General features: G+C 41.2%; 1 protein-coding gene across 4 annotated transcripts; it reads left to right on the plus strand.

Moving 5' to 3' along the window:
* Nucleotides 1-1,274: 1,274 nt before the first annotated feature.
* Nucleotides 1,275-27,168, plus strand: khsrp (KH-type splicing regulatory protein). 4 transcript variants are annotated; one of them, XM_067440745.1, is made up of 18 exons: nucleotides 1,275-1,504; nucleotides 2,578-2,683; nucleotides 2,766-2,819; nucleotides 2,910-2,946; nucleotides 4,863-4,921; nucleotides 11,363-11,434; nucleotides 11,580-11,637; nucleotides 12,362-12,527; nucleotides 13,643-13,741; nucleotides 13,848-13,958; nucleotides 16,541-16,643; nucleotides 16,718-16,839; nucleotides 20,340-20,639; nucleotides 21,371-21,480; nucleotides 22,046-22,119; nucleotides 22,372-22,572; nucleotides 23,972-24,150; nucleotides 27,024-27,168. In XM_067440745.1, the coding sequence occupies exons 1-18, from the start codon at nucleotides 1,400-1,402 to the stop codon at nucleotides 27,030-27,032; spliced, it is 1,965 nt and encodes a 654-aa protein (XP_067296846.1). In that variant the 5' UTR covers nucleotides 1,275-1,399; the 3' UTR covers nucleotides 27,033-27,168. The 4 variants fall into 4 exon arrangements, with proteins under 4 accessions (XP_067296846.1, XP_067296843.1, XP_067296844.1 ...); XM_067440742.1 differs by lacking the exon at nucleotides 11,363-11,434 and adding an exon at nucleotides 14,379-14,399 and having other exon boundaries at nucleotides 1,276-1,504; XM_067440744.1 differs by lacking the exons at nucleotides 1,275-1,504; nucleotides 11,363-11,434 and adding exons at nucleotides 1,601-1,807; nucleotides 14,379-14,399.

Raw genomic sequence — 27,168 nt, forward strand, 5'->3', positions numbered from 1 at the left:
CTGTGTGACAATACAATAAAGATTCCTGCACGCAATCTGCACACACAGGTTTCCAGCAAACACCTTTCATTCACACAGTTCTACTTTTCAAGCCTCAAATTGGATTTTCATTTCTTTTAGTCGGTCCATTAGCATATCCATGCGCTACTGTGTTCCTCACAGTTAACTACAGAAACTTTCAGTAGGCTGACCATATTTAGATTACCGAAAACCAGGACACTGCCTGGCAATGACACACTCAAATGATCCTCAAAGTTTACTCAAAAGATTCCTTATTAATTTCAATACATTTAAAATATGCCCCCCTCTGTATGGAAAGGAAACTGTTATATTAGGGCCAGGACAGGACTTAAAAGCAGGACGTGTCCTGGTTAAACAGGACGTTTGGTCACCATGACTTTCAGTACATGTTTACATTATCCAGGGAAAACGGACCATCGATTTTGATGACATCATCCTGCACTCACAGGCGTATCCAATCACGTGCTTTCTAGAATGAGAATGCCCCTCCCCCTTATTCAGCTGCGACACGAACGCAAGGCAACTGGTTAGTTAAAAAAAATATATCCTAAATAATTCTGCTTCCAAAACCTAGTAAAAAAATATTTCTTCATGTTTATGTTAATTCCTCAAAATTTCCCCAAAAGTTGGTATGGAAACGTTTGCAGATTTCGTTTGGGCCTCATTTCCAGTGATTGTGTATTCAGACACGGATGAGTTTTTATTTCGACGTAAACAACAACTTGTATGGTGATTATGTTTTATTTACTGTTCTGCCGTGTATTTATTCTTTGAAAGGAAACTAAAGCCTGATGCATGCAAGAGAATGTATGTAAATTAAATTATCTTAAATTAAACTGTACCAGAGTATTCATTTACGCTCTTTATCATCATCATAACCTCACCTCATCTCTCCTACACGGAAACGGCATTTCACTACCGCATATAAAATGCTAAGAAAAAATGCATCGAGCAGCAAACCATAACCACCAAGGTTAAACGATCCTATAGGCTGCTCTAAACGTCAATCATTGTCAATCAGCGTTTCCTTCAACCTCATTGGTGCGTGTCATAAGCTCCGGGCTGTTGATTGGCTCCCTCACACAGCAGCAAGCTCTGTGCGTCGCGTTTGTTCAGCCCTCCAGTAAAACGTCTCTTTTCGACGCCGCTCATTGGAAAAACGATCCAATGCTCACACTACACCCGCCTCCAGCTGCTCTCTGATTGGCCGACGCAACAGTCACTCACTTAGAAGGCCTATAGGAGAGCTCTTTCAAACCTGCAGGCCTTTTGTCCCGCCCATGCGTTTGTCTCGCTTGTCTTCCCGCGTCTGCGCACCTCCGCCCGGCCTAGACCTCCCCGCCGTATCCCGCACACTTCACCCCTCCGCACGGACAGCATGTCTGAATACAGCGCGGTGCCTCCGCCCGGGCCCGGAGCGGCTCTAGGAGCCGGTGGACTCAAAAAAGACGCGTTCGCCGATGCGGTACAACGCGCCCGACAGGTGAGTGATCCGCAGTGCGGGAGCGAGCGGGCCGCGATTGTGGGTCAGCGCGCAGGGCCGCGCGCACATGAGCCGGCGTGCGCGACAATTATCCGTTAGCATGAGCTGCGATCGCATATAAATCAGAGCGATAAACATATCCAGGAGGTCGTGTTAACCTTTACGAACGATTAACGCGATCCAGTAACAGTAGCTCATGGTAACGCGAAGGTATTTTGATAAACAGCGTGGGACAGAATGACTAAACCTATTCGCGTACCATCATGGTAACTTGCGTACGCGATAGTCTTAGCAACTACCGTTGTAAGTGTCCAAAACATCGTCTAAACGTCGTATTATCATATTAGCTTAAGGCAACATGGCATTAGCATGTTTTTGGACCCGTACAGTGGTTGTACCATGGTATTTTTGGAAATATATATATCCTAGCATGGTAGCATTTACTATCATACCAAAACTAGTTTTACACACTCAAAATGAGTGAGTTAGTATAGTATGGCTAATTTTTAGATGGTTTTATATGCCTTTGCTGTGTTTATTTACCATGTTTTATTTAAACTTTGGTTTCCTATGCATTTTTAAAGGATATAATGGGAAAACAATGTCTTAAGTGTTTATTAAGAAAGCCACATGATGTGTCGTGCTCTTGGTTGGCGTGTTAATTTGAGAATACTGCGTGTAAATAGTGTCATAAGTTGTGTTTTTGCTGTATTTATTTACCAGGTTACATTTAAACGTTGATTCCCTATGAATTTTTTAAAGAATGTAATGGGAAACCAATATGTCTAAAGTGTTTGTTAAAAAAATCCACACGATGTGTACTTTTGTTTGTGTTAATTTGAGACTACTGTGTGTAAATGGTGTCCTAACGTGTTTTTGCTGTATTTATTTACCATATTTTATTTAAACGTTGGTTTCCTATGCATTTTTAAAGAATATAATGGGAAAACAATGTCTAAAGTGTTTATTAAGAGAGCCACATGATGTGTAGTACTCTTGGTTGGTGTTTTAATTTGAGAATGCTGATTTTGATGTGTAAATGGTGTCCTAACTTGTGTTCTTGTGCTCTCCAGATCGCAGCAAAGATCGGCGGAGACGTTACGGGTCCCCCCATGAGCAATAACGGCGGAGCTGAGAGTTACCCCTTCGCGGCACAGAAGCGATCGCTGGAGGACGGAGGTACGAAGGGCCCTGAGACGCGCTCTCAATCCGTCCCGCTCGCACAAGCTCTTTTTGTGACTTTGTTTTTGTTTTCCCTCAGATCAACCCGAGTGTAAGAAGATGGCGTCTGACAGGGACAACGCTGCAGCCTTGTGTACGAGCTCCTTTTACTGTCTTTACACACTCTCAAAGCAAATGCGTGTGTATTTTTAGAGCAATGATTTTATCCCTGTCTCATCCACAGCTATCGGAGCCCAGCTGGCTGCCCTTTCCCAGCAGAGGTAAGACCGAGCTCCTGTGTGCTCGGATCACAGCGTTACAACCCCTAGCTTAACTCATTGCAGAGCCTTTGTGACGGCTGTAACTACTCAGACCTGTATATTTAGGCTGGTTTCACGTTCCACTAACTCGATCAGACATGTTTTCAGGGGGTCTTGAGGCGCTCTTTTAAAAGTTGGACTATTTTTAGCATAACATGGCATCTTGTATACATAACGGATGGTGGGACACTTATAAAGTTGATGTGCTGAGGCTAAAGATGTCTGACCGAATGTGCCTGATTTAAAGGGATAGTTCACCCCAAAATGAAAATGTGATGTTTATCTGCTGACCCCCAGTGCATCCAACATGTAGGTGTGTGTGTTTCTTCAGGAGAACACAAATGAAGATTTTTAACTCAACCGTTGCTCGTATAATGCATGTCAATGGGGTTTATTTTTATGAGAATAAAACACAGACATACGAATCCATATTAAACCCTGCGGCTCGTGACGACACATTGATGTCTTAAGACCAATCGGTTTCTGCGAGGAATCACAACAGTATTTTTATTATTTTACCTCATATCAGACGAATCTCATCTAGTGTTCTCAGCGCCGTTACTTCCGCCAAAGAAGGTCAAAATGTCGGTGTGATCATAGATATATTTACATAGATACCTCACCAGTACCTGAGCGGCTCGGTCGAATGAGGCATCTATGTAAAAATAAATCAATGATTGCGCATTCTTTGACGGAAGTAAGGGTGTTGGGAATATTAGATGAGATTCGTCTGATATGAGGTAAAAAACCAAACAAACACATACTGTTGTGTTTCTCGCAGAAACTGGTCGTTTCGTGTCTTTAAGGCCCGCTGAAGTGCTTTGAAACGCGCCGCATTATTCAATGTGTTGACGTAATTTCCCCTGAAACGGCTCCAGCTGTTAGCAGCTCCTCCCCTTTTTTGAAACGGCCAATAGCGTTTCGTTAATATACAGTTTGACTAGAGCGCAAGAGCGGACCTTTCTAGAGCGCAAGAGCCAGCAGTTTCCTCTAACACTGTTTACCATCATAATCTCCTCCAGATCGCTTTTGAAATGCAGAATTCAAATGGGTCGATATGTTTTGTTGTCTACGCCGACTCGCGCACATGATCCGCGCTGCGCTCTCGTGTCTGTAGTCTAACTTTAGCCCAGAGCCGTTGGGGTGTGTGAAAACAGACTTCATTCGCCTCAAATGAAAGCATATTTACACTGAATGGTTTCCTATCACATATATAGTGTGGTATGTGCCTTTCACCATGTAGAAATGAGTAAATGTGTGTTACCACCTGACCGATTTCAGCCGCAGCTTCAGCAGCGTAGGGGGCGGGCTTTAGATTCTAGAGAGCATTCTGATTGGACAGAAGATTTGACGAGAGTGAAGTCTGCGATGTCACCAAAATCTGAGATTCGTTTTAACAGAAGTGAGAGACTGTACATTGGAATGCTTATATCTCCTCAATGCAAATTGTGTCATAGTTTTGGAGCATACCAGCTTATTCATAACTTTAAGGCTAACACAGTCATACTAAAAGCTAAACAACTTAAATTTTGATTTCAGTGGGCCTTTAAGACATCAATGTGTCGTCACGAGCCGCAGGGTTTAATATGGATTCGTATGTCGGTGTGTTTTATTCTCATAGAAATAAACCTCACTGACATGCATTATACGAGCAACGGTTGAGTTAAACATCTTCATTTGTGTTCTCCTGAAGAAACACACACACCTATATTTTGGATGCCCAGCAGATTAACATCACACTCTCATTTTTGGTGAACTATCCCTTTAAGCACATAAATAGCTCAACTTTTCTAAAAGGGTTTTATTCAGTTACTGAGAACGTACTGCGTTTGTCTGCTGGTGCTTTTCATGACTGTTTGTTCTTTGTGTTTCTGTAGCGTACGTCCCTCGTCTCTCACAGAAGAGTACAGAGTCCCCGACGGCATGGTTGGACTCAGTAAGTTTGTTACCCATCATGCACTGGTCAATACTAGACTCTCTTAGCTGAATCGCAGTCAGGGTCATGTTAAATTATGTGTAGGTGTGTATATACATGCATGGGTTGGACAATGAAACTGAAACACCTGGTTTAGACCACAGTCTATTAGTGCGGTGTAGGGCGTCCTTTTGCTGCCAATACTCTTCATCTCGGTGAGGACGGGTTGAGCCATTCCTTTTTTAGATCAGTGGCCCGGTCACTGTGATGCTGCAGAGGGACGCGTTTTCTGACTCGCTCCTCCGTAACACCCTAAAGTGGCTCGAGCATTCACATCTGGGGACTGTTTAGGCCGCTCGTTCATGTTCATCAAGTTAAGCCGTGTGTATGGGTGAGTTATGCTGATGCCCCTTCAGGGTCAGCGGCGCTGGGATGATTTCATAGCGGAGGCCAGCGGCCACTCTGGGGTGGCACAGAAATCTTTATTTCTACATAAACAATAGTGTGATTTTAGGGTGCTTTACACAAGCTCGATTGCTCCCCCTGCCCCTGCTGGACTGTGTTTACCCGGCAGCAGCTGTTTACCCGGTTGCTTATTAACGACGGTGCGCGTGAAGGCGGCGAAATACATTGCGTTGCTCACCTCACGTTTATATTTTCATTTTTGAACCGTTGGTTTTGTTACCAAAGCTTCAGTATGTTATGGCACTTGCGTCTATCTGCTGCGAATGCACTGCAAATGCTCTGAAGAACGCAGAAGACGAGCAGAAATGAGATCTCTCTGCTTGCAGTATGTCAGGTAAATGAGTGAAACACACACTTTATCAACTCGTATGTCATTAATAGCGGTTAGCTTCTGTGATTTAGTATGATTGCGTTCACATCAGCAGCAAACTGTACCGGAGTTCACATGAACCGAACCCCAGATCACCTCTTTAAGCGGACTCTGGTACGGTTTACGGATGCACACCCGAGTTTGGAAGACCGCTTTCACATCATCCAAACGAACCGAACGCTGACGTCAATCGAACCCGGGTGCGCACCAAATGTGCTAGTGTGAAAGCGCCCTTAAAGTACTGGGGCCGTATTCACAAAACATTTATCTTGCCACTGAGTTCTCCTAATGCCTGTAAAAGTTCTTAGTTACGAGTTTTCTCTAAATCTATTCACAAAGCAGCTGAGCCACTTTTACTAAGTAATAGAGAGAAGTCTTCAAGTCCTCATGAAATCAACTGACCCTGTTTACTTTAGCACACATTAGGGTGAACAATTAATCCGGTGAAAGTTAATACACAGGACAAAAGTTTGCTGTGGTAATCTTTAATCAAAATCTGAACAGTGACTTCTGGTCTGGAAGCGGCGGCCCCTCTCAGATGATGTCAGTTTGATGGCTTCGGTTTGAAAATGCGATGTTGACCTCGTTGCTATGGGTGATGTCATCACTTGCTAATATGACCACAGTGATTGGCTGATAGGGGAGGAGTCTCTCACAGTGATTGGCTGATAGGGGAGGAGTCTCTGGCAGTCATTTAATTATAGAAATAGTTGATGTTGCTATATTCAAATAACCTGTTTAAAATAATGTTGCCAAATTCATAGAAAGATTTTAAAAAGTAGGCCAAGTGTCAGTAATTAAACTAGGGTATGTTCAGCTAATTGTCAGCCTCTTACATGTCTTCATCTCGAGAGATTGCAGAATTCAAGCAAAAATTGTTTTATAAACAAAGTTTGTGAGGTGCATGTTCAAACTGTCTATCTAATCCGTGTGAGAGGTGTTTTATATATATAAATACACACACACACACGACTCGACTAACGTTAGTCACCTCCACAGTTTTCTGCATCCCTCTGCCACACTTTTCCACAATACGCTTATTGTTTATATACTTTATTCAATCATTTGTAAGTGTGAGCTCGTAGAAACAACTGCCACAGATAATCCAACATTATATATCTTTTATTATTAAAGATACATTATCAGTATTTCCTCAATGTTGTGTAGTGTCTTTGCAGCAACAGTCGTTAGGATTGTTCGTGATTTGGTCTTAGTGACATCGCAGTCCTCTTGACTACTCCTAGCGTTTCATTGATTTAGGAGCTAGTTTTAATGCTAAAATGTTTTGTGAAATACTCTTAGAGCATAAATGAAGGAGTCCTAAAATTAGGACTGACACGTTTTTAAGAGGTTCTCCTAAATTGGCAATTTAGGAGTTAATTTTAGCCTTAAAATGTTTTGTGAATACGGCCCCTGGACTGCACAACACAACTCAATACAATTATGGCTGTCATGGTCCCTTGAGTAAACGGCGACATACAGGAAGTGGTGCATTGCACAGAAGACCGCGCACTATATTAACCATTTGAGTGTGAGTGAAGAGTGTGGCTTAGTATGGGGACCCCATACTTGGAATTTATGCTTGTGTTTAACTTATACACACACGCACCCCTCTAACACCCAGAGCAGTTGGGGGTTCGGTGCCTTGCTCAAGGGTCTCGCCTTGGTATTAAGGGTGAAGGTGAGACGCTGGTTATTCCTGCCAGAGCTGAGACTCGAACCCGCAACCTCCGATTTACATCTCTGGCTCTCTAACCTTTGGGCCAATACTGCCCCAAAACCATTTAAAAACCATACTATAGCATAGTGCAGGGTTATTCAAATCTTACCCTGGAGGGCCAATGCAGTGCAGAGTTTAGCTCCAACCTTAATCAAGCACACCTGAACATGCTAATCAATGTCTCCAGGATCGTTAGAAAATCACAGGTGGGTGTGTTTGATCAGGGTTGGAGCTAAACTCTGCAGTGCATTGGCCCTCCAGGGTAAGATTTGAATAGCCCTGGCATAGTGCCATTAACTCACAATGGCTGCGATTCAATTGTGTGCCCTGTGAGTTTAATATTGTAAATGTGCTTTATTTTACGTGCGTGTAGGTTACGCGTGGCCCTGTTTACAGTAAATTAGTTATCATTTCCACACTCAAGCGTCTCAATCTCCATCTCTGCTTACGCTGTGAGTTTGTGTTGCTTATAACGCTCATCTGGGAACACGCTGTCTGCCGTTTCATCAGATTTCTAATGTAAATCAATTATAAACCTACGCCAGCACACGAGAATACATCAATATCTACTGAAATATGCGAACTGTTGATCGTGACTAAAAGTTCAAAATAAGAGTTTAAACCCTCTGAGTTTGCATGTTCGCGTCCACATTTAGAAATCATAACATCTAGCATGTCTATCATCAAGTGGCTAATTATTAAAGATTAAGTAAACATTTGAATGTAATGTCTTTTTACAGCAGAGCAAACCCTTGTGTAACATTCAGGAGTCTGTTATAACACGTAATGTACATTTTACGATGTTTATGTATTATCCATTTTAACAGTTGTTCTGTGAAACCATTGATTAGTTGTTTTGATTATTTAATAACCAAATATTGACTTGTTGTACATGCATTTAAGTAATTTGAGAAAATATATTTACTCCATTACTAAAATAATTGTCAGTGACGGTTAAATATAATTTCTACCTGATATGTAGGGTAGTATTGATTAGATGAAGTAGTGCTGAGTGATTTTGGCCATTTTTGTTTTCCTCACCTGGGCTGTTAATGGGAAAGCTCGCACCGCAGCTGCAGGAAGCATTATCTTTGCTCCGTCAGTTTGGCTGTGGTTCTTAAACCCCCAAAAGCTTGTTCTGCATTTTTATCCTCATGAATAAGAAATGCAGATGACTACATAGTTAAGAAAGTTTAGTCAACCCTCATTTGAATTTCACATAACCAATGAACTCTTCTACAATTCAGTTTCAAAAACTTGCAACTGAAAAAGTAAACATTGGATGTTTATCTCACCATTTTTTTTGTAGTTGTCAAAAACATATTCATTGCAGAAGTTTTATACCTTTTGAATCCTCATGTGCCAGTTAAGCCCCTTTCACACTGCGATTCCGGCAAATGCACGGATAATGCGACCCGGCATTTGTTCCCGGGCCGCTAGATTTGGTCCATTCTCACTGCCAGCGAAATACCGTAATATGTGCGCTTTCACACACAACCCGTAACGGTCCCGGGTCGAATTGACACGTGACATCCTGATGTGACGTATAATGGCGAGCGATCTCCGCTTCAGCGCGGATAGTAAGGAGGTCCGTGGTCTCGATTTGTGTCCAGTTTGCGCACATTTCCGCTTGTTTAATTTTAGTTTCTTTTGTATACGAACACTCTCTGTGTTTAAAACACCGACTAGCTCTTCTGGCACTGCAGGGTTGTGTTATTGAAAAAACAAGCTCTAGGAGTCGCACGATAACTACGTACACGTTGCGGCATTAGTTTCGGCTTTTGTTCACACAGCGCTCGTCCCGGGTCGTATACCACAATATTACTAGGCCCCCGACCCGGGTCGAATTCGGTAATCAATCCCGGGATGTGGTTGCTTTCACACAGAAGGCGACCCGGCAATGTTCCGGGAATATTGCGGCTCCGACGTGCAGTGTGAAAGGGGCTTAAGTCACTGGCACGGGCAGAAGCCGGCAACACGCGTCCAGATGTAAAGCCAGTTAATCTATGCATTTAAATGTCATTGTTAATTTGTAGTTTGCATTGTACGGTTACCAAATAACACCCAAACTGTGCCTATTTGCTAGTGAAAATGCACAGCACGCACATATTTTACATTTAAATTAGACATTTTACATTAAATGCATCAGTTTGTGCCTTATATTGTGATCTCATAGCAGTAGGCTATATTTTTGCATGCCTTTGAGATGTTCTTAAATGCCACGCTTATAATGAATGCATGCACAGTTTTGATGCTGCGTTAATCTCCATATTTAATCCTGTTATAACACAATCTCGTGTGTATCTACTGTTCAGCGCTGATCGGCTGAAGCTCCATCGGCAGGTGCCTTTTACTGTACTCGTTTGACTTGAGATGAAGTTGAGGTGCACGTCTGAAAAGTCTCCCGTTTATCGTGGTCATAAATGGATGCTTCTACATCTAAAGTGGTCAAGCTTTGGGCAATGGTGGCCAAACCCCTTAGCTCTGCCCCTGTTCAGGTTATGGTGGTTAACATTAGAGGCACATGGTCCTCCAGAATGGTTCTGTAGTCCTCCGCAGGGACATCTGTCATGCACCGTAAGAGATGCCATGATATCGCAGCCCAGATGTCACTGATCCACCCCATGCTTCACCCAGTCCATATCTGAGTGTTCAGCCAGACTTGCTGCCCTGCTCACAGATGAGCCGGCAAGATTTGTCTCCCATTATGTTGTATGGATGGCAATATTTTATGCAGGGATGAATTCAAGTAGATTGGGACATTCCTCCGTGAGGATTGGCTGCGCATATATATAGGAGTGAGACCTCCAACAATATATTGGCCAGTGTTTCGGTGTCATTGTACAACCCCTATATATGCATCTGCAGTGTTTATTATACTGTCATAGTTGAAGAGTGAAGAGATTATATAGAATATGGAGTCATTATTATATACAACATAGTTTTATTTATAATCGTACTTATACTGTGATACTAAAAATGTGTTTCTTGATATATTAAGGGTGCTCTGATCAGGGTTTTTGGGGCCGATCACTGACATAAATAGCCTACTATTCTTCAAAACTGTATTTTAAGTAGAAACATGTAAGAGTTGAGAGTATCATGATTTTACCATTTTTGTAAGAAACATAAAACTGGCAAGAAACATTCCCTCTCAAAGATGATGAACAACTTAGCTTAGGTATAACCTTTCTTTAAAATAAGTAAAAAAACAAACAAACAGTGCGTATCAACAAAGTAACCCAATGTAAAACCACTGCTTTGTCTTCACTGTTTATCAAATATAGAATAATGCTACTAAAGAGCAGTGGGTGATTTCTCCTAGTCTCTTGTTTTTTGATTAACATTAATGAGACCGACGGCAGCAGGTTTTTGGGCTTCTGTCACTTTAAGACTGAATGCACGGATCCAATATACTGTTACTCATGTAACTTATTTCCTAAATGTTCACTTTAGGCATAACCGGCAGTGTTTAATCGAGCGGATGCATATTTCTGTATGTTTTTTATCGCTTTGATGCGAACCTGAAGCTTAAAGTTCACTTTGCTTGTCCATGTCTCGCTCCGTCTCAGAGCGCGCACACACACAGAGCCGCAGCAGTTTTAATACCTTTATCAAACACAACGGTATTTTACAATAATCACTGATCTAGCTGATTTGGACACAGAGTTTTGGCAAAAGAAATGCACTAAAATCCGCCTTTATTGCGTCTGCAGATCAAACTACACGAAGCTATTATCGGGCGATAACGATCGGAGCACCCTTAGTATATTTATTTGCAATTGTTATATTGTTAAACATGTGTATTTGAGGTCTGAATGTTTTTAGTATGTTCTTTTAATTTTATGATTTTTATATTTTCTTTCCTTCACTGCGGTCAGTAAACGATGTGTGTGTCTGTTTGTAGTCATTGGTCGCGGTGGAGAGCAGATCAATAAGATCCAGCAGGAGTCTGGCTGTAAAGTTCAGATTGCTCCAGGCGAGTCAAACACGGGTTCAAAGGAGTCAAGCGGACACACCTGTTCTACCTCTGCTCACTTCTTCTCTCCTTTCCTTGTTTTTCCTGATATCTGTTGTGTGAATGTACGAGGCATGACGGAGCCTGTTGGTGTTTTGTCTTTTAGACAGCGGTGGTCTTCCGGAGAGGAGCGTGTCTCTGACCGGAGGCCCTGAAGCCATCCAGTACGTTTGAGCTCATTCACTTTTTCTTTAAAGGGATAGTTCACCCTTCAGGGCATCCAACATGTAGGTGTGTTTGTTTCTTCAGGAGAACACAAATGAAGATTTTTAACTCAACCGTTGCTGTGTGTAGGTCATATAATGATGTGAATGGGTTACAACTCTATGAGAGCAAAAAAACACACTTAAACAACATGCGGCTCATGACGACACACTGATATCTTAAGACACAAAATGATCAGTTTGTGTGAGAAATCGAGCCGTATTTATATCATTGTTTACCTCAAATACAACGCTATATCCAGCAGCCTTCACTTTCGGTAAGGTCAAAAACACGCGCTCTGAATATACGAGCCAGAGCGGGTATATTGACCTTACCGGAAGTGAAGGCTGTTGGATATAGTGTTGTGTTTGAGGTAAACAATGATATAAATACGGCTCGATTTCTCTCACAAACTGATCGTTTTGTGTCTAAGATATCAGTGTGTGGTCATGAGCCACAGGGCTCTTTGTGCATGTTTTTTTTGCCAAGAATTGTTTCCCATTCACAAGATAATATGATGGCCAGATTTAGAGTTAAAAATCTAAAGAAACAAACACACCTATATGTTGGATGCACTGGGGGTCAGCAGATAAACATCACATTTACAGTTTTGGGGGAACTATCCCTTTAACCGCCGTGTCAATGTGTTTGGTGTTGTTTTGACCTCTTCACCTCTTCATGCAGGAAGGCCAAGATGCTATTGGATGACATCGTCTCTCGGGGGCGCGGAACTCCGCCCTCCTTCCATGAGTCGACCAATGGGGGCGGCAACATGCAGGAAATGATCATTCCGGCAGGCAAAGCCGGACTCATTATCGGCAAAGGAGGAGAGACCATTAAACAGCTGCAGGTAGAGCTTGAGCTCGTGTGTCTGTACACACACGCTTTAGTTTGGCGGTAGTCGCTTTATTTGAAGGGTTAGTTCACCTGTAAATGAATTCAGACGTCATGCTCGCTCATGTCGCTCCAAATCCATAAGAAGTTATAAAACCTGAGAGATTTCTGTCCCCAAAATTCTGGCGCTTCTAAATCTTTATAAAGAGATAAATCCGTATCAATCAAGAGTTTTAATCCAAATCTTCTGAAGAGGAACGGTCACTTTATATGATGATTTATTTAATATATGCTCTTAACATATTTCCACAGAAATATTAAACGGCACGACTGTTTTGAACACTGATAATCATAAATATTCCTCATGATTCATTTACATCAGTCACATGATTAAATTACACTTTACTATATATTCACATACTGTGTTTTGATGATAAAATAAGTTGAGGTTAAGACTTCAAAAGCATTAAAACGCATCTTACCAACACCAAGCGTATTAACTGTAACTTTACAGTATCTACGCCACCATCCGCCTATTTTTGTGCATTTTGGGATGCGGTAAAGTTTTGCTGTCAATTGAGGGGGATACATTTCGGTTATGTACATAAATTATACAGAAACGCATTTCCTTAAATCCCTCAATGTGCAACAGCAGCGGCTGTAATTGGACTAACCAGTGGACCAATGGCATCGCAGCATCTCAAATGTTGTTCATCAGAATGATTGGTTTAATTCCCTCCAGAAGCGTCTCGTGATCGTTCACAAACACCTGCATCTGAACGCGAGAGAACATGACAGCGTTTATTGTGGTTCATCTGAGATGCATCTCATTTATGATGGAGGAAAAAGAGCCGCAGTTTCTTCACTGATTGCAGAAACGTCCATTTTTATTACTAATATTTAGTGCCAGTTTTTTAGGAAGTGGCGATTTTTGTTCTCTTGAGCATATGAGCTGAAAATGCCGCACATCTTTTTCCCATTGCTAGTGTCATTGTACATTTATGCAAGCAATTTTTCATATTAAAGAGGGCCATATAAGTGTTTTTTACAGCTTTCTGTTTTTGGACTCTATTGCTGTAAATGCATCACCTCCCCTACTAGTGTTAACCCGTGTGTGTGTGTGTGTTTCAGGAGCGAGCTGGTGTGAAGATGATCTTGATTCAGGACGCGTCTCAGGGGCCGAACATGGACAAACCACTGCGCATTATTGGAGATCCTTACAAAGTCCAGGTGTGGCGCTTTCTCCGCCTCTCTCCTCCTCCTGTTGGGTCTCTTCATCTGTCCCCCGTTTGATTTCGACGCTCATGCTTTGTCTCTGTCGTCTGTTTCTCTCTAGCAAGCGCGTGAAATGGTGCAGGAGATTCTGCGAGAGCGGGATAATCCTGGCTTCGACAGAAACGAGTACGGCTCTCGGATGGGTGGAGGCGGTGGTGGAGGAGGAATGGAGGTGTGTGTTTGATTCAGCTGTTTAAATTACACGCATTTAGATGCCAGACAAGCTGCAGTGGGACAACTAGGGATGGGAATTGTTAAGGTTTAACAGGATTTCTACTCTTATTGATACTGCTTATTGATCGGTATTTCTTATCTATTATGCTTATGATATTATGCTTATCTCTCTACTTTATTTTTTTTTATATTGGGGTGGAAAAATAATTACATTTCAAAATATAAAGCAATATTAATTAGGATCTATAGCAAAAGAGACCGCAATGTTTTAACGAGAAGGATAAAATCAGTTTGTAAATGCAGAAGTGCAGGAATTTGTGTTTTATGTGCATAAGATGGGACACGATACGAACACATGGTCAACAAAAAGTATACAATAAAATGCATACAAATGCAATAATCAGTGCTTTAATTTCAGGAAAATCAACACACAGTTCAGGTAAGTGATATGGCCTACAAAAGAAATCTAATAAAGTAATCAAATGTTAAATATCTCTGCATAGTTTGCCATAGATGGATTAATGCTTATTGAAGCTAAAGTTATTCATTCAAGAGCTGTGATTTTTCTGTGTGCCTTTTGTTGTTTGATTCACATTAAATGCGCAATCGTCAGTGTATTAGGCCGAGTGCAGATCTAATACACCTTTTAAGATGTGTCAAAATAACCAGTTTAGAGATTCCCAAACAGTTTGTGTGCATTTGAGCGCTTTAGACCTGCACACGAAGCCCAAAGTTATTATTGGGCTTTTAATAGCTATTTTTATCAAACGAGGGAAGGTTTTAGTTTCATTTTTAGATAGAAATGACGTGCTGTGAAGGGAAGGAAGGTGCGCTAGATGAGATGCTGCTAGTCTTTAATAGTTTCACCTCGAATAGCATCTTTTTATAATTCCCTAAAGCCTAAATCGGATTAATATCACAGACCTAAAGTGAGGTTCTCTCCATCGTCACTCTTACCCCTTTTCCACCAGAATGAACCGGGTGCTAGTTCAGAGCCAGTGCCAGTTCTGAGTTGGTTCAACTGATGATCCTTTAAGAACCGGTTTGGCTTTCCATGGGCTAGAGATGATACAGATACAGAGATGAGACGTATACAAACACACCAGGCTTGTGCGAGATGCATCAGTGATGCTCAGACAATCAGCGTATTATATCAAAATACTGATGAGCGATTCAGAAGCATAAGGAGTCATATGCTCTCGCTGTACTTTGATATCATACGGCGATCGGTCTGCACAGGATCTCCAACAAGCCTTACATCAACACTGGTGAATGCTGATACTGTTAATGCTCATAGCTTTATGATCCTACGTCTCCATCAAAACAGCGAATCCAACACATTCGTGCAGCTCGCTGGCGATTATAGAGGTTATTATTTTAAAAATGGCGGATCTCAAGCTTGTTCGTCTTGTTGGTCGCGATGCTTATAGCCCAGCAATGTTTTGGTGCTATTTAAAGGGTTAGTTCACCCCAAAATGAAGGTAACATTAGAATAATGGTCATTAGTTAACATTAGTTACTAATTATGAGCAGTACTTTTGTTACTGTATTAGTTAATCTTTGTTAGCGTTAGTTAATATAAATCCAGCTGTTCGTGGTTTGTTCATGTTAGTTCAGAGTGCCTTAAAGCTCCACTGTTTGATATTTTCCCCCATCTAGCGGTGTAAAGGTTTATGACCATCCAGTGAATAATAGTTTCTGTTCCTCTCAATTCTGATTTCATTTTAACTCCTACGGTGGCCGATTTAGTCCGAGATTAACACGGCAATCCCCCTCTTCACATTCGACACGCTGCCATCGAGTGTTAAAACGCGAAAGGCAAAGCTTGAATTTACGGGTATGTCCCTCTTTGGCTAATGTACTTTCAAGATGGAGGAGCAACATGGCGACCGGCATTCGAACCCCTCACCCGTATATGTTTTCAATGGCATATTATAAACTTACGAGAATACTTTATTACTTTAAAGAAGTAAATATACATTAATGAGCACATATATTTTTGAAGGAACTAAGTGATTTTAGCTAAGAATAAACTAAAAAAGTTACACAGTGTAGCTTGAACTAATGTTAACAAGATTAATAATGCATTCAACAAAGGTAAATAAATGCTTTATAAGTGCAGTTCATTATTAGTTCATGTAAACTAATGACCATTATTCTAAAGTGTTGCCAAAATGGTGAAAACCCTTTAATTAAGAACTGTTTTTCCTGGTTCAGAGCCGGTGCTTTAGGTGTGAAAAGACGAAGCCGATTTGAAACTAGGCTCTGGCTCCACACCAGCCCGTCCTCGGTGGAAAAGGGGTATGATTAAAGGTGTTCTGCGCGCTGTAGATAATATTAATAATAATAGATGTTATTTATAATGCACTTCATTCCGAAGAATCGGATGGCATATGCATCAGACAAATGGTTTAATATTATTGCATATAGAAGCGGTTTGTAAGATAACGTCTATATAGGGAATATAGTAACGCCGGAGCTTATCGACACAGCGGCGGTTCATAATGTAGTCCCGGGGCCCGTTTCATACCGGGTTTCGGTACCCATCCCTAGTGACGGCGTCTCGTTCTGATTGGACAGGTGCCCGTTCCGCGTCACTCTGTGGGCGTTGTGATTGGCCGAAGCGGAGAGATGATCAAGAAGATTCAGAACGATGCCGGTGTGAGGATACAGTTTAAGCCAGGTTTGTTCGGACACTTCTTGACTCGCTCAATGTTTTGTAATGTTGGTGTTTAACGGTTTCTCTCGTCCCTGTAGATGACGGGACCGGTCCAGATAAGATCGCTCATGTGATGGGTCCTCCTGACCGCTGCGAACACGCCGCCAGCATCATCAACGAGCTTCTGCAGAGCATCAGAGTACGAGAGGAAGGAGGAGGGGTCAGTCGGCAACTCTCTATCTTTACTTTTCTTTTTTTAGGAGTGCAAAACTTACAACAGAGTAAACACAGAACACAACAATAAAACGGCAGTAATGGTAACCGCAATAAAAAAAGCAGAAATGACAAATAATAGAAGTATTTAAATAGTAATGGCATGTATAATAATGATGATATTTTGGGATGATGGCAACAGTAATATTAGTAATAACAGTAACAACAATGATACTAAATACGGTGGTAAGTTGTTGACGGCAATAGTAATATCAATAATAATAATAATAATAGATAGCATTTAATAATAATGATAACAGTACTATTACTAAAAAAAGAAAATTGGTTTCCATTGGTTTGGCCTTAGGGAAACTTTTATTTATTTATGGTTCTATTTTAATTAATTAATCAGACAATCTTGATTAATTAAATTAATAAAAAGCTTATTAAATTAAGGCAATTGAACTTTTAATTAGTTGTTAAACTAATTACATTTTTATATATTTTTTTCTGGGTTTGATTAAGGTTTAAATAAGTTAATCGAAAGGAAGTCGAAGTAATTTAATTTAATTCCTAAACCTTTTTTAAAAATTGTTTAACAATAGGGCCCTGTGACCTTCCTTTTAATATTTTTGGATTTCATTTAAAGCCGCACTTGGCTACTTTTGCTCTCGGGGTCCCCCTACAGTTTGGAAAAAATAATGTCCTCAAATACTGTCGTAAGAGCTGTCCTCCTACAACAGGGGATGCCATCGCGCGTGCATTTGTTGACATGACAGCCCTGATAGCCCTGAACTAGTGATGCGCGGGTCGTCTCATAACCCGCGGACCCCGTATGTCTATTTAATGGTCGCGGGTGCGCGGCGGATTGTAAAAATATATACAGTGGTGCGGTGCGGCCAAATAACTTCATAAAAGCGTCCCGCGGGTCGGTGCAGCAGTTCCCCTGAACACTGCAGGAGGAGTTCGAGTTCTTCTGGCGTCGCGTGTGAAATGTCTTCATCCCAGGTAACGTTACAGTCAGTGGCATATGCTCCAGCATGTCATATGAATATAATTTTTTTCAAACGCCAAATAATCACGATGCTCACGTTTACAAGCCAGCGTCATTATAGTAGTCTATTGGTTAGCGTTTTACAGAATCTATATGATACTTCAGTTCAATGTTTGAGTGGTCGGTAATCACCGTAACAAGCAGGACAGCATCGGTCGGGCGCGCCTCCTTCAGCTCACGCCGACGAGCAAACGCTGGTCACATGTTGATCCTCGTCCTGCCTTTAATCCCATCATTTTTTCATTTCCTCTTATTGCTTTCCTCCAACAAAACCTTTTCTTTCTTATTTGTCTGTGCTGCTTCGGACATGACTATATTATCCGACGAACAAAGTTGGGCTCGCACGTCTGAATGTAAGGAAGTGTGTGTGTTGGTGGAAGTGACGTATATGCCGTAAAGCAGTCGAATTTTGTAGTTCTTTTCTTTTTCTCGGGTTACTACCCGAAACCCGAAGTAAAAGTACGATTAAAAACGATACAGACCCCATCAGGCTATGGCAGACGTGTCATTCAACCTATTGTAAGTCGATTTATCATCACAAGAGTCTTAAAAAATATATTATGAAGGTTGAAAAGTTACCTAGTGCTGCTTTAATGCAAATCCATCAAATAAAGGCATGACATGTTAATCAAATTAAATGTATTAAAATTAAAATTACAATACCTTTTATTTTTGGGCCATCATTGCCAAAAAAGGTTTACTGATTATTAAATATGGGATGAAAGAGTGATATTCCTTAAAGCTTTATTATTAATACTTTGAGAAGTGCGTTCTACTGTTCAATAAGGACATTTGTCATTTCTTTGTTAAAGCAAAATATAATTTTGACGGTTTGTTGTGAAAACTTTTTTTTTTTCTGTCTGATAGTTTTTCTAAATTAAATGTAGAAACTCTTGAGCAGTTCTGGAGATGAAGTCCAAAAAAAATATATATATAAGGGCCGGGACTCTATTAAAAAAATTAATCTAATTAGAGGCTTTGTAATTAATTAATAGAAATTAATTGCATATAAATATTTGACCTGAGAACAATGAGAAGTAATTTTTCACATGTATTTTTAGTATACCACTGAATAATGACTGAATACATAAGCTTAATCAACAAAATATTGTTTCTTTATTTCAGTCCAGCAGACCAGTGTTTGCCATTAAGTTTAGCAAAAGCATATTTGTGACATTTGAGGCTCGATGTGCTGCGGTGATACCCAAATTCCTTGTTGTATCGCTTGCACACAACCGTGCTCTTGTCGACGCTTCAATCCTTTCGTTTTTTAAAACAAAATTTCCCATCCACGGGGCCAAGCAAAGCGGTCTCATCAGCTTCTTCATTCATGTTCACTATGGTTTGTTGTTGTCGTGACTCGTGAGCGCTAGCTGGTGTTCCAGTATAATCGGTCCGTCGAAAAACCGCGGTGCAAAAATAAGTGGTTAATTTTTTTTTTCTTTGCGTAATTAATCTTAATGCGTTTAAGTCTCGTAATTAATTAATCTTAATTAACGTGTTAAAGTCCCGGCCCTAATATATATATAATAGATTTATAAGTCTTTTTGCACTTTAATATTCGCGCACAAGTCTATATTGCCCTTTAAGTGTACAGCCCTACTTTTGATGTGTTCGTCCACATTTTGTTGTGTGCGTGTTTTCATCATGCCCTAGTTAAGGGGTTTTCAAACTAGGCAAGACTAGTCTAGTCAAAACTACCGAACATTCGAACGGTTTCATTTCTAAATGTGTCTTTCTTGCCATATAAATACTTTCCAGAACTGTATGTTTGCTTTGCATCTTTCTGGTGAGTTTTTCTCACTATAGTCCCCTTTATCTCACTCACTGGGGCTGTAAGGCAGTATTGATGCAGTACGTAAGCTACTTGCATACATTTATTGGGAAAGTTGCTTATATAATTTTTTTTATTGAAAATATTCTTCAGCTTTATACATCCAACATTAAGTATAGCCAATTTAAGTTTGGAAACAATGTTTTATTTGTAATGTCACACTTGCTTACTATTTATCTAACAGTGTAAATGTTTTTTTTTTTTTCCATAAATAAAAACGTACAGAGTAGATGGAATTTAGGAAGGGGTCCCTCATAATAGGGTCATCATATTTAGGGGTCCTTGGCATCATAAAGTTTGAAAATCCCTGCCCTAGTTAATCTTCACCAATGTCATTTCCTCAAGACCCATAAAGGCACTAAAGACGTCGTTACAAAGCCCATCTCACTACAGCGCCTCTACAATCACTTTATGAAGACACGAGTATTTTTTTGTGCCCCCCAAAAAAACAAAATAACGACTTATATAGTGATAGGCTGATTTCAAAACAAAGATTCGAACCGCAATGAATCAGTGAATCGAATCATAATGGTTCAAAGCTTTGTTTTGAAATCGACCCATCACTATATAAGTTATTTATCTATTTGCACATCTTCATTACATCTTCGTTCTGTCTCAGGGTCCGCCCGGTCCCCCTGGCACAGGTATGCCCCCGGGTGGGCGGGGCAGAGGGCGTGGTCCAGGCAACTGGGGCCCTCCTGGCGGAGAGATGACCTTTTCAATCCCCGCCCACAAATGCGGCCTCGTGATTGGCCGAGGCGGTGAGAACGTAAAGGCGATAAACCAGCAGACCGGCGCCTTCGTGGAGATTTCACGCCAGCCGCCGCCCAACGGAGACCCCAACTTCAAACTCTTCACCATCCGGGGCTCGCCTCAGCAGATCGACCACGCCAAACAGCTGATCGAAGACAAGATCGAGGTATGGGGACAGCTAGGGCTGCGCAATATATCGAAATACCGCCCAGGTGAAAAATACAGACTATTAAATGTATTACAAATGCACTTGAGTGTGTTTTTAGTACAATAAAAATATACTAGAGTGCATTTTTAATACATTTAATAGTACGTCTTTTTCACTTGGGATCGCAATATGCATATCGCAACAGCAGCAATATCTGAATGATTTTAATAGGCTGCTTCAACAGTGTGAAGCTGTGACGCATATAGCAGAGGATAGACTGAGCACATGACTGTTACTGATGTGACTTGCTTGATGTTAAAAAGTTATTAAACACAACTTGCGTTCTTGCGCTGTCTGACACACACACACCCCGAAACGTGCGCACAAGCCGCCTCACTGAAAGCAAGTGGTTCCTCCAGTTCAGTTTCGTGTCTGCATTATATTTTTGGTATGTTTACATTGATGTTAAGCTCATATTGTCAGATTTGTGACCTTCATTTTTGCTGAAGCACCGCTGGTCACTTTCAGAAGTTGTAGCGATGCTTTATTTTGCCAGAAAGAATGTGAAACGCATGATATCATTCTCGGTTTTTAAATATTTTTTTTTTTAAATAGATTTTACACATTAATTGCAATAAGGTATTGCATATCGCATTTTTCTTCAATATCACAGCCCTTATAACAACCGCCTTTGTGCTTTTAGCTTGACTGGTGTTGGCTGTTTTTCAGTGGTTTGCTTCTCTTCATAGGGTCCCCTGTGCCCTGTTGGCCCCGGACCGGGTGGGCCAGGCCCCGCTGGACCCATGGGCCCCTACAACCCAAATCCGTACCAGCCCGGACCCCCTGGGGGACCGCAACAGTCAGTACTGCCTCAATGGCACATCAGCTTCAGGGGAACGTTGTCGAAAGTACCGACTGCCAAATCGGTGCTGAAATGTTAATGTGATGCTTCGGGCGCTGTAATCGTAAACACCTCTGATTGGCCATTGTGCTCATCAGATGTGCCTGTGATTGGCTACAATGATCAACAGACAGGAGCGTTTGAATGAACACGGAAGTGTTTGAAAGCACAAGCAGGCGTGGACCAGGGGACCGGTAGGCTTATGGACGCCTGCATTTAAACGCTCTGTGTGTATCTGTGCAAGCGCTCCATGAAGCGTCAGTGTTTTTACGAGATGTTTGTGAAGCGCTGATCGTTGTAGCCAATCACAGACCTATTTGATGAGCGCGTGAGCACAAGGGCCAGTCAGAGGTGTTTACGATTACAGCTCAACAGCGCTCAAAGCATCACATTTTTAACATTTCAGCACCGATTTGGTATCATGGTCGGTACTTTTGACAACACTACTTCAGGGAAAGGGTTAATGTTTAATTTATCAGGTTGTGTGTGCCCGTTTTGAAGGCTGTTGTCTCTGTTTCTCCAGCGGTGGTCCTCCTGGAGGTCAGTATCCTCAGGGCTGGGGAAACGCATACCAGCAGTGGCAGCCGCACGACCCCAGTGAGTCCTTCTGTACTGATGCTTTCACTGATAAACGCCTTACAGATCTATTCATCACATATGTTAAATCACAGTAAATACTGCACTCATTTAATAATAATCAAAGCAGTTCAACAAATTAACATTTATAATACAGATTTATTTTTAAATAGATGCACTCGCGTTCATATGTTTGAGGTTGGTAAGATTTGTTTTCCTGACGTTGCTTTTGTTGGATTATCTGAAGTATAAGCTGACCTTTCTCTCATTCAGGTAAAGCAGCAGCCGATCCTAACGCTGCGTGGGCGGCGTATTACGCGCAGTACTACCAGCAGCCTGGAGGAGGCGCTATGCCGGGACAGACGCCAGCGGCCCAGCCAGCCGCCGCCGCGCCCACTGACCAGAGTCAAGCCGCTCCAGGCACCGCCCAGCCCGACTACACCAAGGCCTGGGAGGAGTACTACAAAAAGATGGGTACGTGCTTCAATTGTCATTGAAAGATTTAGTAAATCTCTAAGAAATGCATTTGATGGACGTGACGCTAGCCTAGTGGTTTTCAAACCCTGGGTCGTGATACTTAAATGGGTCGCCAGGATGATTTAAGGAAAATTGTTAAATAAGATTTTTCTTCATAAAATCAGTCTATAGGCCTATATAAAAGGAATAAATGCGCTAAATAAATTTGACGTAAATAATCAACAGATAAACAAAAAAGAGAGAAACTTCGACTGCCTCTGAGTTTGGTTCATTTTTGAGGCGTGGCTCCTCAAACAAGTTCACGGAAGGGAAACCCGGATGAGAGGCAGCGCGTCTTGTTTTCTTTATTTTACAAAAGCACAATGCGAGTAAACACTTAGCAATTTTGAACAATATCTTACTCTTATTAGCAGTATGACATTTTTCCTCATGCATTGCAAATTTGACATCGCAGCCTGGGACATCGTAACCCTAAAATAGTCCACATAACGTAAATAAGGTTACACCGCTCAGTTTGAGTAGTCAGTAGGCGGCTACAATTCGTGCCATTGAGTAAGCGCCGCCTCCGCTGTGGCGTTTCCAAGCACGTTTTTCGCTCATGAGAAGAGGAGGATTTTTTCCCCCTATCAATATTGGGACGAAAGTTAAAGTTAAGCACAAAGCCTATAATAAGTAATGCTTTAGCTTCCAAATACATCGTGAATATGGAAAAATCTGCATTTGAATGAGATTTAGGCTATGTGAGCCTAACGCTGGTTACTTTCCTTTTCTCAATAAATGATTTCATTTTGGTTTTATAGTTATAGCATACTTGTATATATTTTTTTTTTACTCTTATGCTGTGAATACTGCTAAATTTAAAGGATTTGTTGTGGAGTGAGGGGATCTAATATGGCCTATAGTGGTGTTTGTAGGGCTAGTGTTTATAATGTTTGTAGTACATTATAACACTTCCCATTATATACTGGCATTTCTGAATGCAATCAAATGCGACTGACATGTGATTTCTTTTTCCTCTCAAAAGAGGTAGTAGTGTATTTTGAAGAATGCAGCAAACCGTTAATTCTTGTTGGTTAACCAGTTAATTGGCGTCCCATATATAGCTAGATCAAAATAGTGCAGAATCAACTTTGCGTTGTGAACACGTTAAGGATCAAAAGCGGTTAAGAAAAGTGCTGCTGAATGTGTAGTGGTTTAACGGATAGTCAAATGGCCCATTGTATATTCGTATTCTTATGCTTGGCTTGACATGTTTGAACGTAGTAAATGGTTGTAGACCTATATAATAATATAATAATATAATATAAGCCCATCCTAGTTATTCAGGGCTTTAAGAGCCAATCAGTTGTGCATCTCTCTGGCTCAGTGTTTTTGATTGTGTGTGTGTGTGTCCCAGCCGCAGCAGGAGGAGGCGCTGCACCCGCTGCAGGAGGAGCTCCGGCCGCAGGAGCCGCAGCGGCGGGACAGACGGACTACAGCGCCGCGTGGGCCGAGTACTACAGACAGCAGGCTGCTTATTACGGACAGACGGGACAGGCCCCCGGACAGCCCGGAGCAACACCGCAGGGCCAGCAGGTACCGTCTCTCATCTGGTTTTACTCTAAACTGCCATCGTTGGCAAGTAGATCTTATTAAAATTCATGCTAATAGCATAGTTCACCCAAAAATGAAATCATCCCATGATTTACTTGTCCTCAAGCCACCCTAGAATGACTTTCTTTTAGCCAGACACAATCTGAGTTGTTAAAATATCCTTTGGCGCTTCCCGTCAAAAAGCACATCCATCCACAGAGCTCCAGACTGCGGCCGAATGTTAAACGAAAGCCAAACCGCGCTACTTATTTGAGCCGTGTCGTTCTAGTCAGCGCTGTGTGAGCGCAGAGAAGGTTTACACGCAAGCTCTTCACGTGACGCTGTTACTACACCGCACTGGGAGGTCCAGTGAGAGCGTTTGGATTCACTGCAGAACTAGAGGAACTGTCTCGAATAAACCTCAGATATCAGATCAAGAAGCTTTTTCATGACAACCAGGAGAAACATTGTGCCACGAATGAACGATTCATAGAAGGAAGGGTTCGTACAACCTTTCGAGTTAAATTCAAGCACTTAAGATTAGGGCTGGGCGATATGGAGCAAAAAATATATCTCTATATTTTGCTATATCTCGATATACGATATATATCTCGATATCTTTACAGGAAAAATAACCCCCTAAAAACTACAGCAAAAACAAATATGCCAAATACCACAAATTCTTTTTTTTTATTATTTAAGTGCAAAGAGGTAGTCAGTTCATGTAGAAACAAATTGCTTTTGCAACATTAAAAAAAACTCCCTGATTACATAAATAATAATAATAATTTAACTGTAAAAGAAAATAAATATTTCCTTCTTTTCATTTATTTCATGCTTTCAAAAGATGAATCAAAGACTCCCTTTTTTACACTTAAAGTAAACAGTAAGCATTTTGCAGAAAGATGGGGGCATGACTGAGATATAAATAAACTGATTTTGTATCAAAGTTCAAACAGTGATGTTTGTCATGAGTTTGACAAAATTCAAACTCATCATGCAGGCTACACATGAGCTGAATTTCACTTCTTTTCCAGTTACAGAAAGAAATATGAATGTCAGAAGGTAGGCTATATGATAATATGATACAGTACAACTGACAGAAGAGCAATGTGTCTCAGGACACCCGGGATGTCGCGGTTTTCCCTCTTGGTTAAAACATGAATAGACCTATTCACCATAATCCCGTGATAAAGCTGACAAAATAATAATAGTAATGATATTGCAATACTTTATAAATGTTTTCAAATGATTTGCGATCATTTTGACATTTTAACCGAAAACTATGCGATCAGTTAGACACAAATCATAAACTGGCATGATTGCGACCGCGTCTCGCACCAGTAGTGTCAATCACCTGACTGTGGGTGAAACGTGCGATTTGAACTATGATGAACATTAATATTTCTTTATGAATTTTAGCAAGCAGTTGTGTTAGAAGTAAAACATGGTCTCTAAACTGAGTCCCGAACAACGCGCGCGCTTGTCAGCATGATAACTAATCCTCACCTGGTTGTGGAAGCAGCCGTGTTCAATGAGACGACACGCGAGGGGAGGGGGAACTAAAGCAAGAGGCGGGAGGCGCACGAGGCTCCGCGAGCACAGCACAGGGAAGGCAAACAAGCAAAGTGGCGGAATCAGACTTAAATATAAACAATATATCGATATATACGATATGTCCAAATCCATATCGAGTTGAAAAAATATCTCGATATATTTTAAATATCGAGATATCGCCCACCCCTACTTAAGATATAACCAGTAGATGGCGGCAGAGGAGCACTTACTGACTTGTCAGCCATTTCCACTCCCTAATATATGGACAAACGTAGGAAGACCGTCTCATAAACTACGTTTTTATTATTAAAGGGTTAGTTTACTCAAAAATGAACATTCAGTCATTACTTTCCCTAATGTCGTTCGACTCCCGTCACACACAGATGAAGATATTAGTGTTGAAATCCGATGGCTCAGAAAGGCCTTCATTGACACCAATGTCATTTCCTCTCTCAAGACCCATAAAGGCACTAAAGACGTCGTTACAAAGCCCATCTCACTACAGCGCCTCTACAATCACTTTATGAAGACACCAGAATATAAACCCTTAATAACGACATGTATAGTGATGGGCCGATTTCAAAACAAAGCTTCGAACCGGAATGAATCAGTGAATCGATTCATGATTCGGATCGTGTCAAACTGCTGAAATCACATGACTTTGGCGATCCAAATCATGAATCGATTCACTGATTCATTACGGTTCGAAGCTTTGTTTTGAAATCGGCCCAATTTTCGGCCCACAGCAAAAAAAGCTAAACAAGAGTAAAGCATGTTTGGTAAAATGCATATTATAAAAAAATTTTTTTTTTCATGAACTTAAACTTTTACAATCTATTTTTTTTATGTTTATGTTACTTTCATAATTTGACTTCTACAATAATCTGCCAACTGTCCTCTTTAAAACGAGACCAATCTTAGGTCTATATTTCAAAGATCTCTTGAATTAGTCATTGAGGTTTGTGCATTTTCCTGCCTGCGGGGACAGGGTTAGATATTTAAACCTGTTTTCCTCAATTGGGTCCCTAAACATCATAGCGATCAGCCGACTTCAGAAAACCATAACTTCTGTTTCAGACAAGCCATGAAATAAATACAAATATATTTGAAAATGACTTGACCCCAGCTTTCATAAGGTATCAAAAACTGCAAAAGATAAAATTTCACCGTGTGATGGGTTTTTCACAGATCACATCACAGGAATAAACAATTGTAAGTGAAATAATTATTGAGTATATGATTGTACTCTATCGTGCGTGTGTGTGTGTGTGTCCGGTGATCTGACAGTGATGTACGTCTCTCTCTCTCTCTCTCCTCAGGCGCAGTGAAGAGATTGATGCTGAGCTCTCCTCCGTCCTGGTCCTTCCCTCCATCCTCTCTCACTCTCTTCTCAGAAAAGGACTTCTGCTCTTCCTGTTTTCCCCCTCTTCTTCCTGTGTCCAGCAGAAAAAGCTGTGTGACTCT

This window comes from Pseudorasbora parva, chromosome 4 (genome assembly GCF_024679245.1).
Source record: "Pseudorasbora parva isolate DD20220531a chromosome 4, ASM2467924v1, whole genome shotgun sequence".
Lineage (NCBI taxonomy): Eukaryota > Metazoa > Chordata > Actinopteri > Cypriniformes > Gobionidae > Pseudorasbora > Pseudorasbora parva.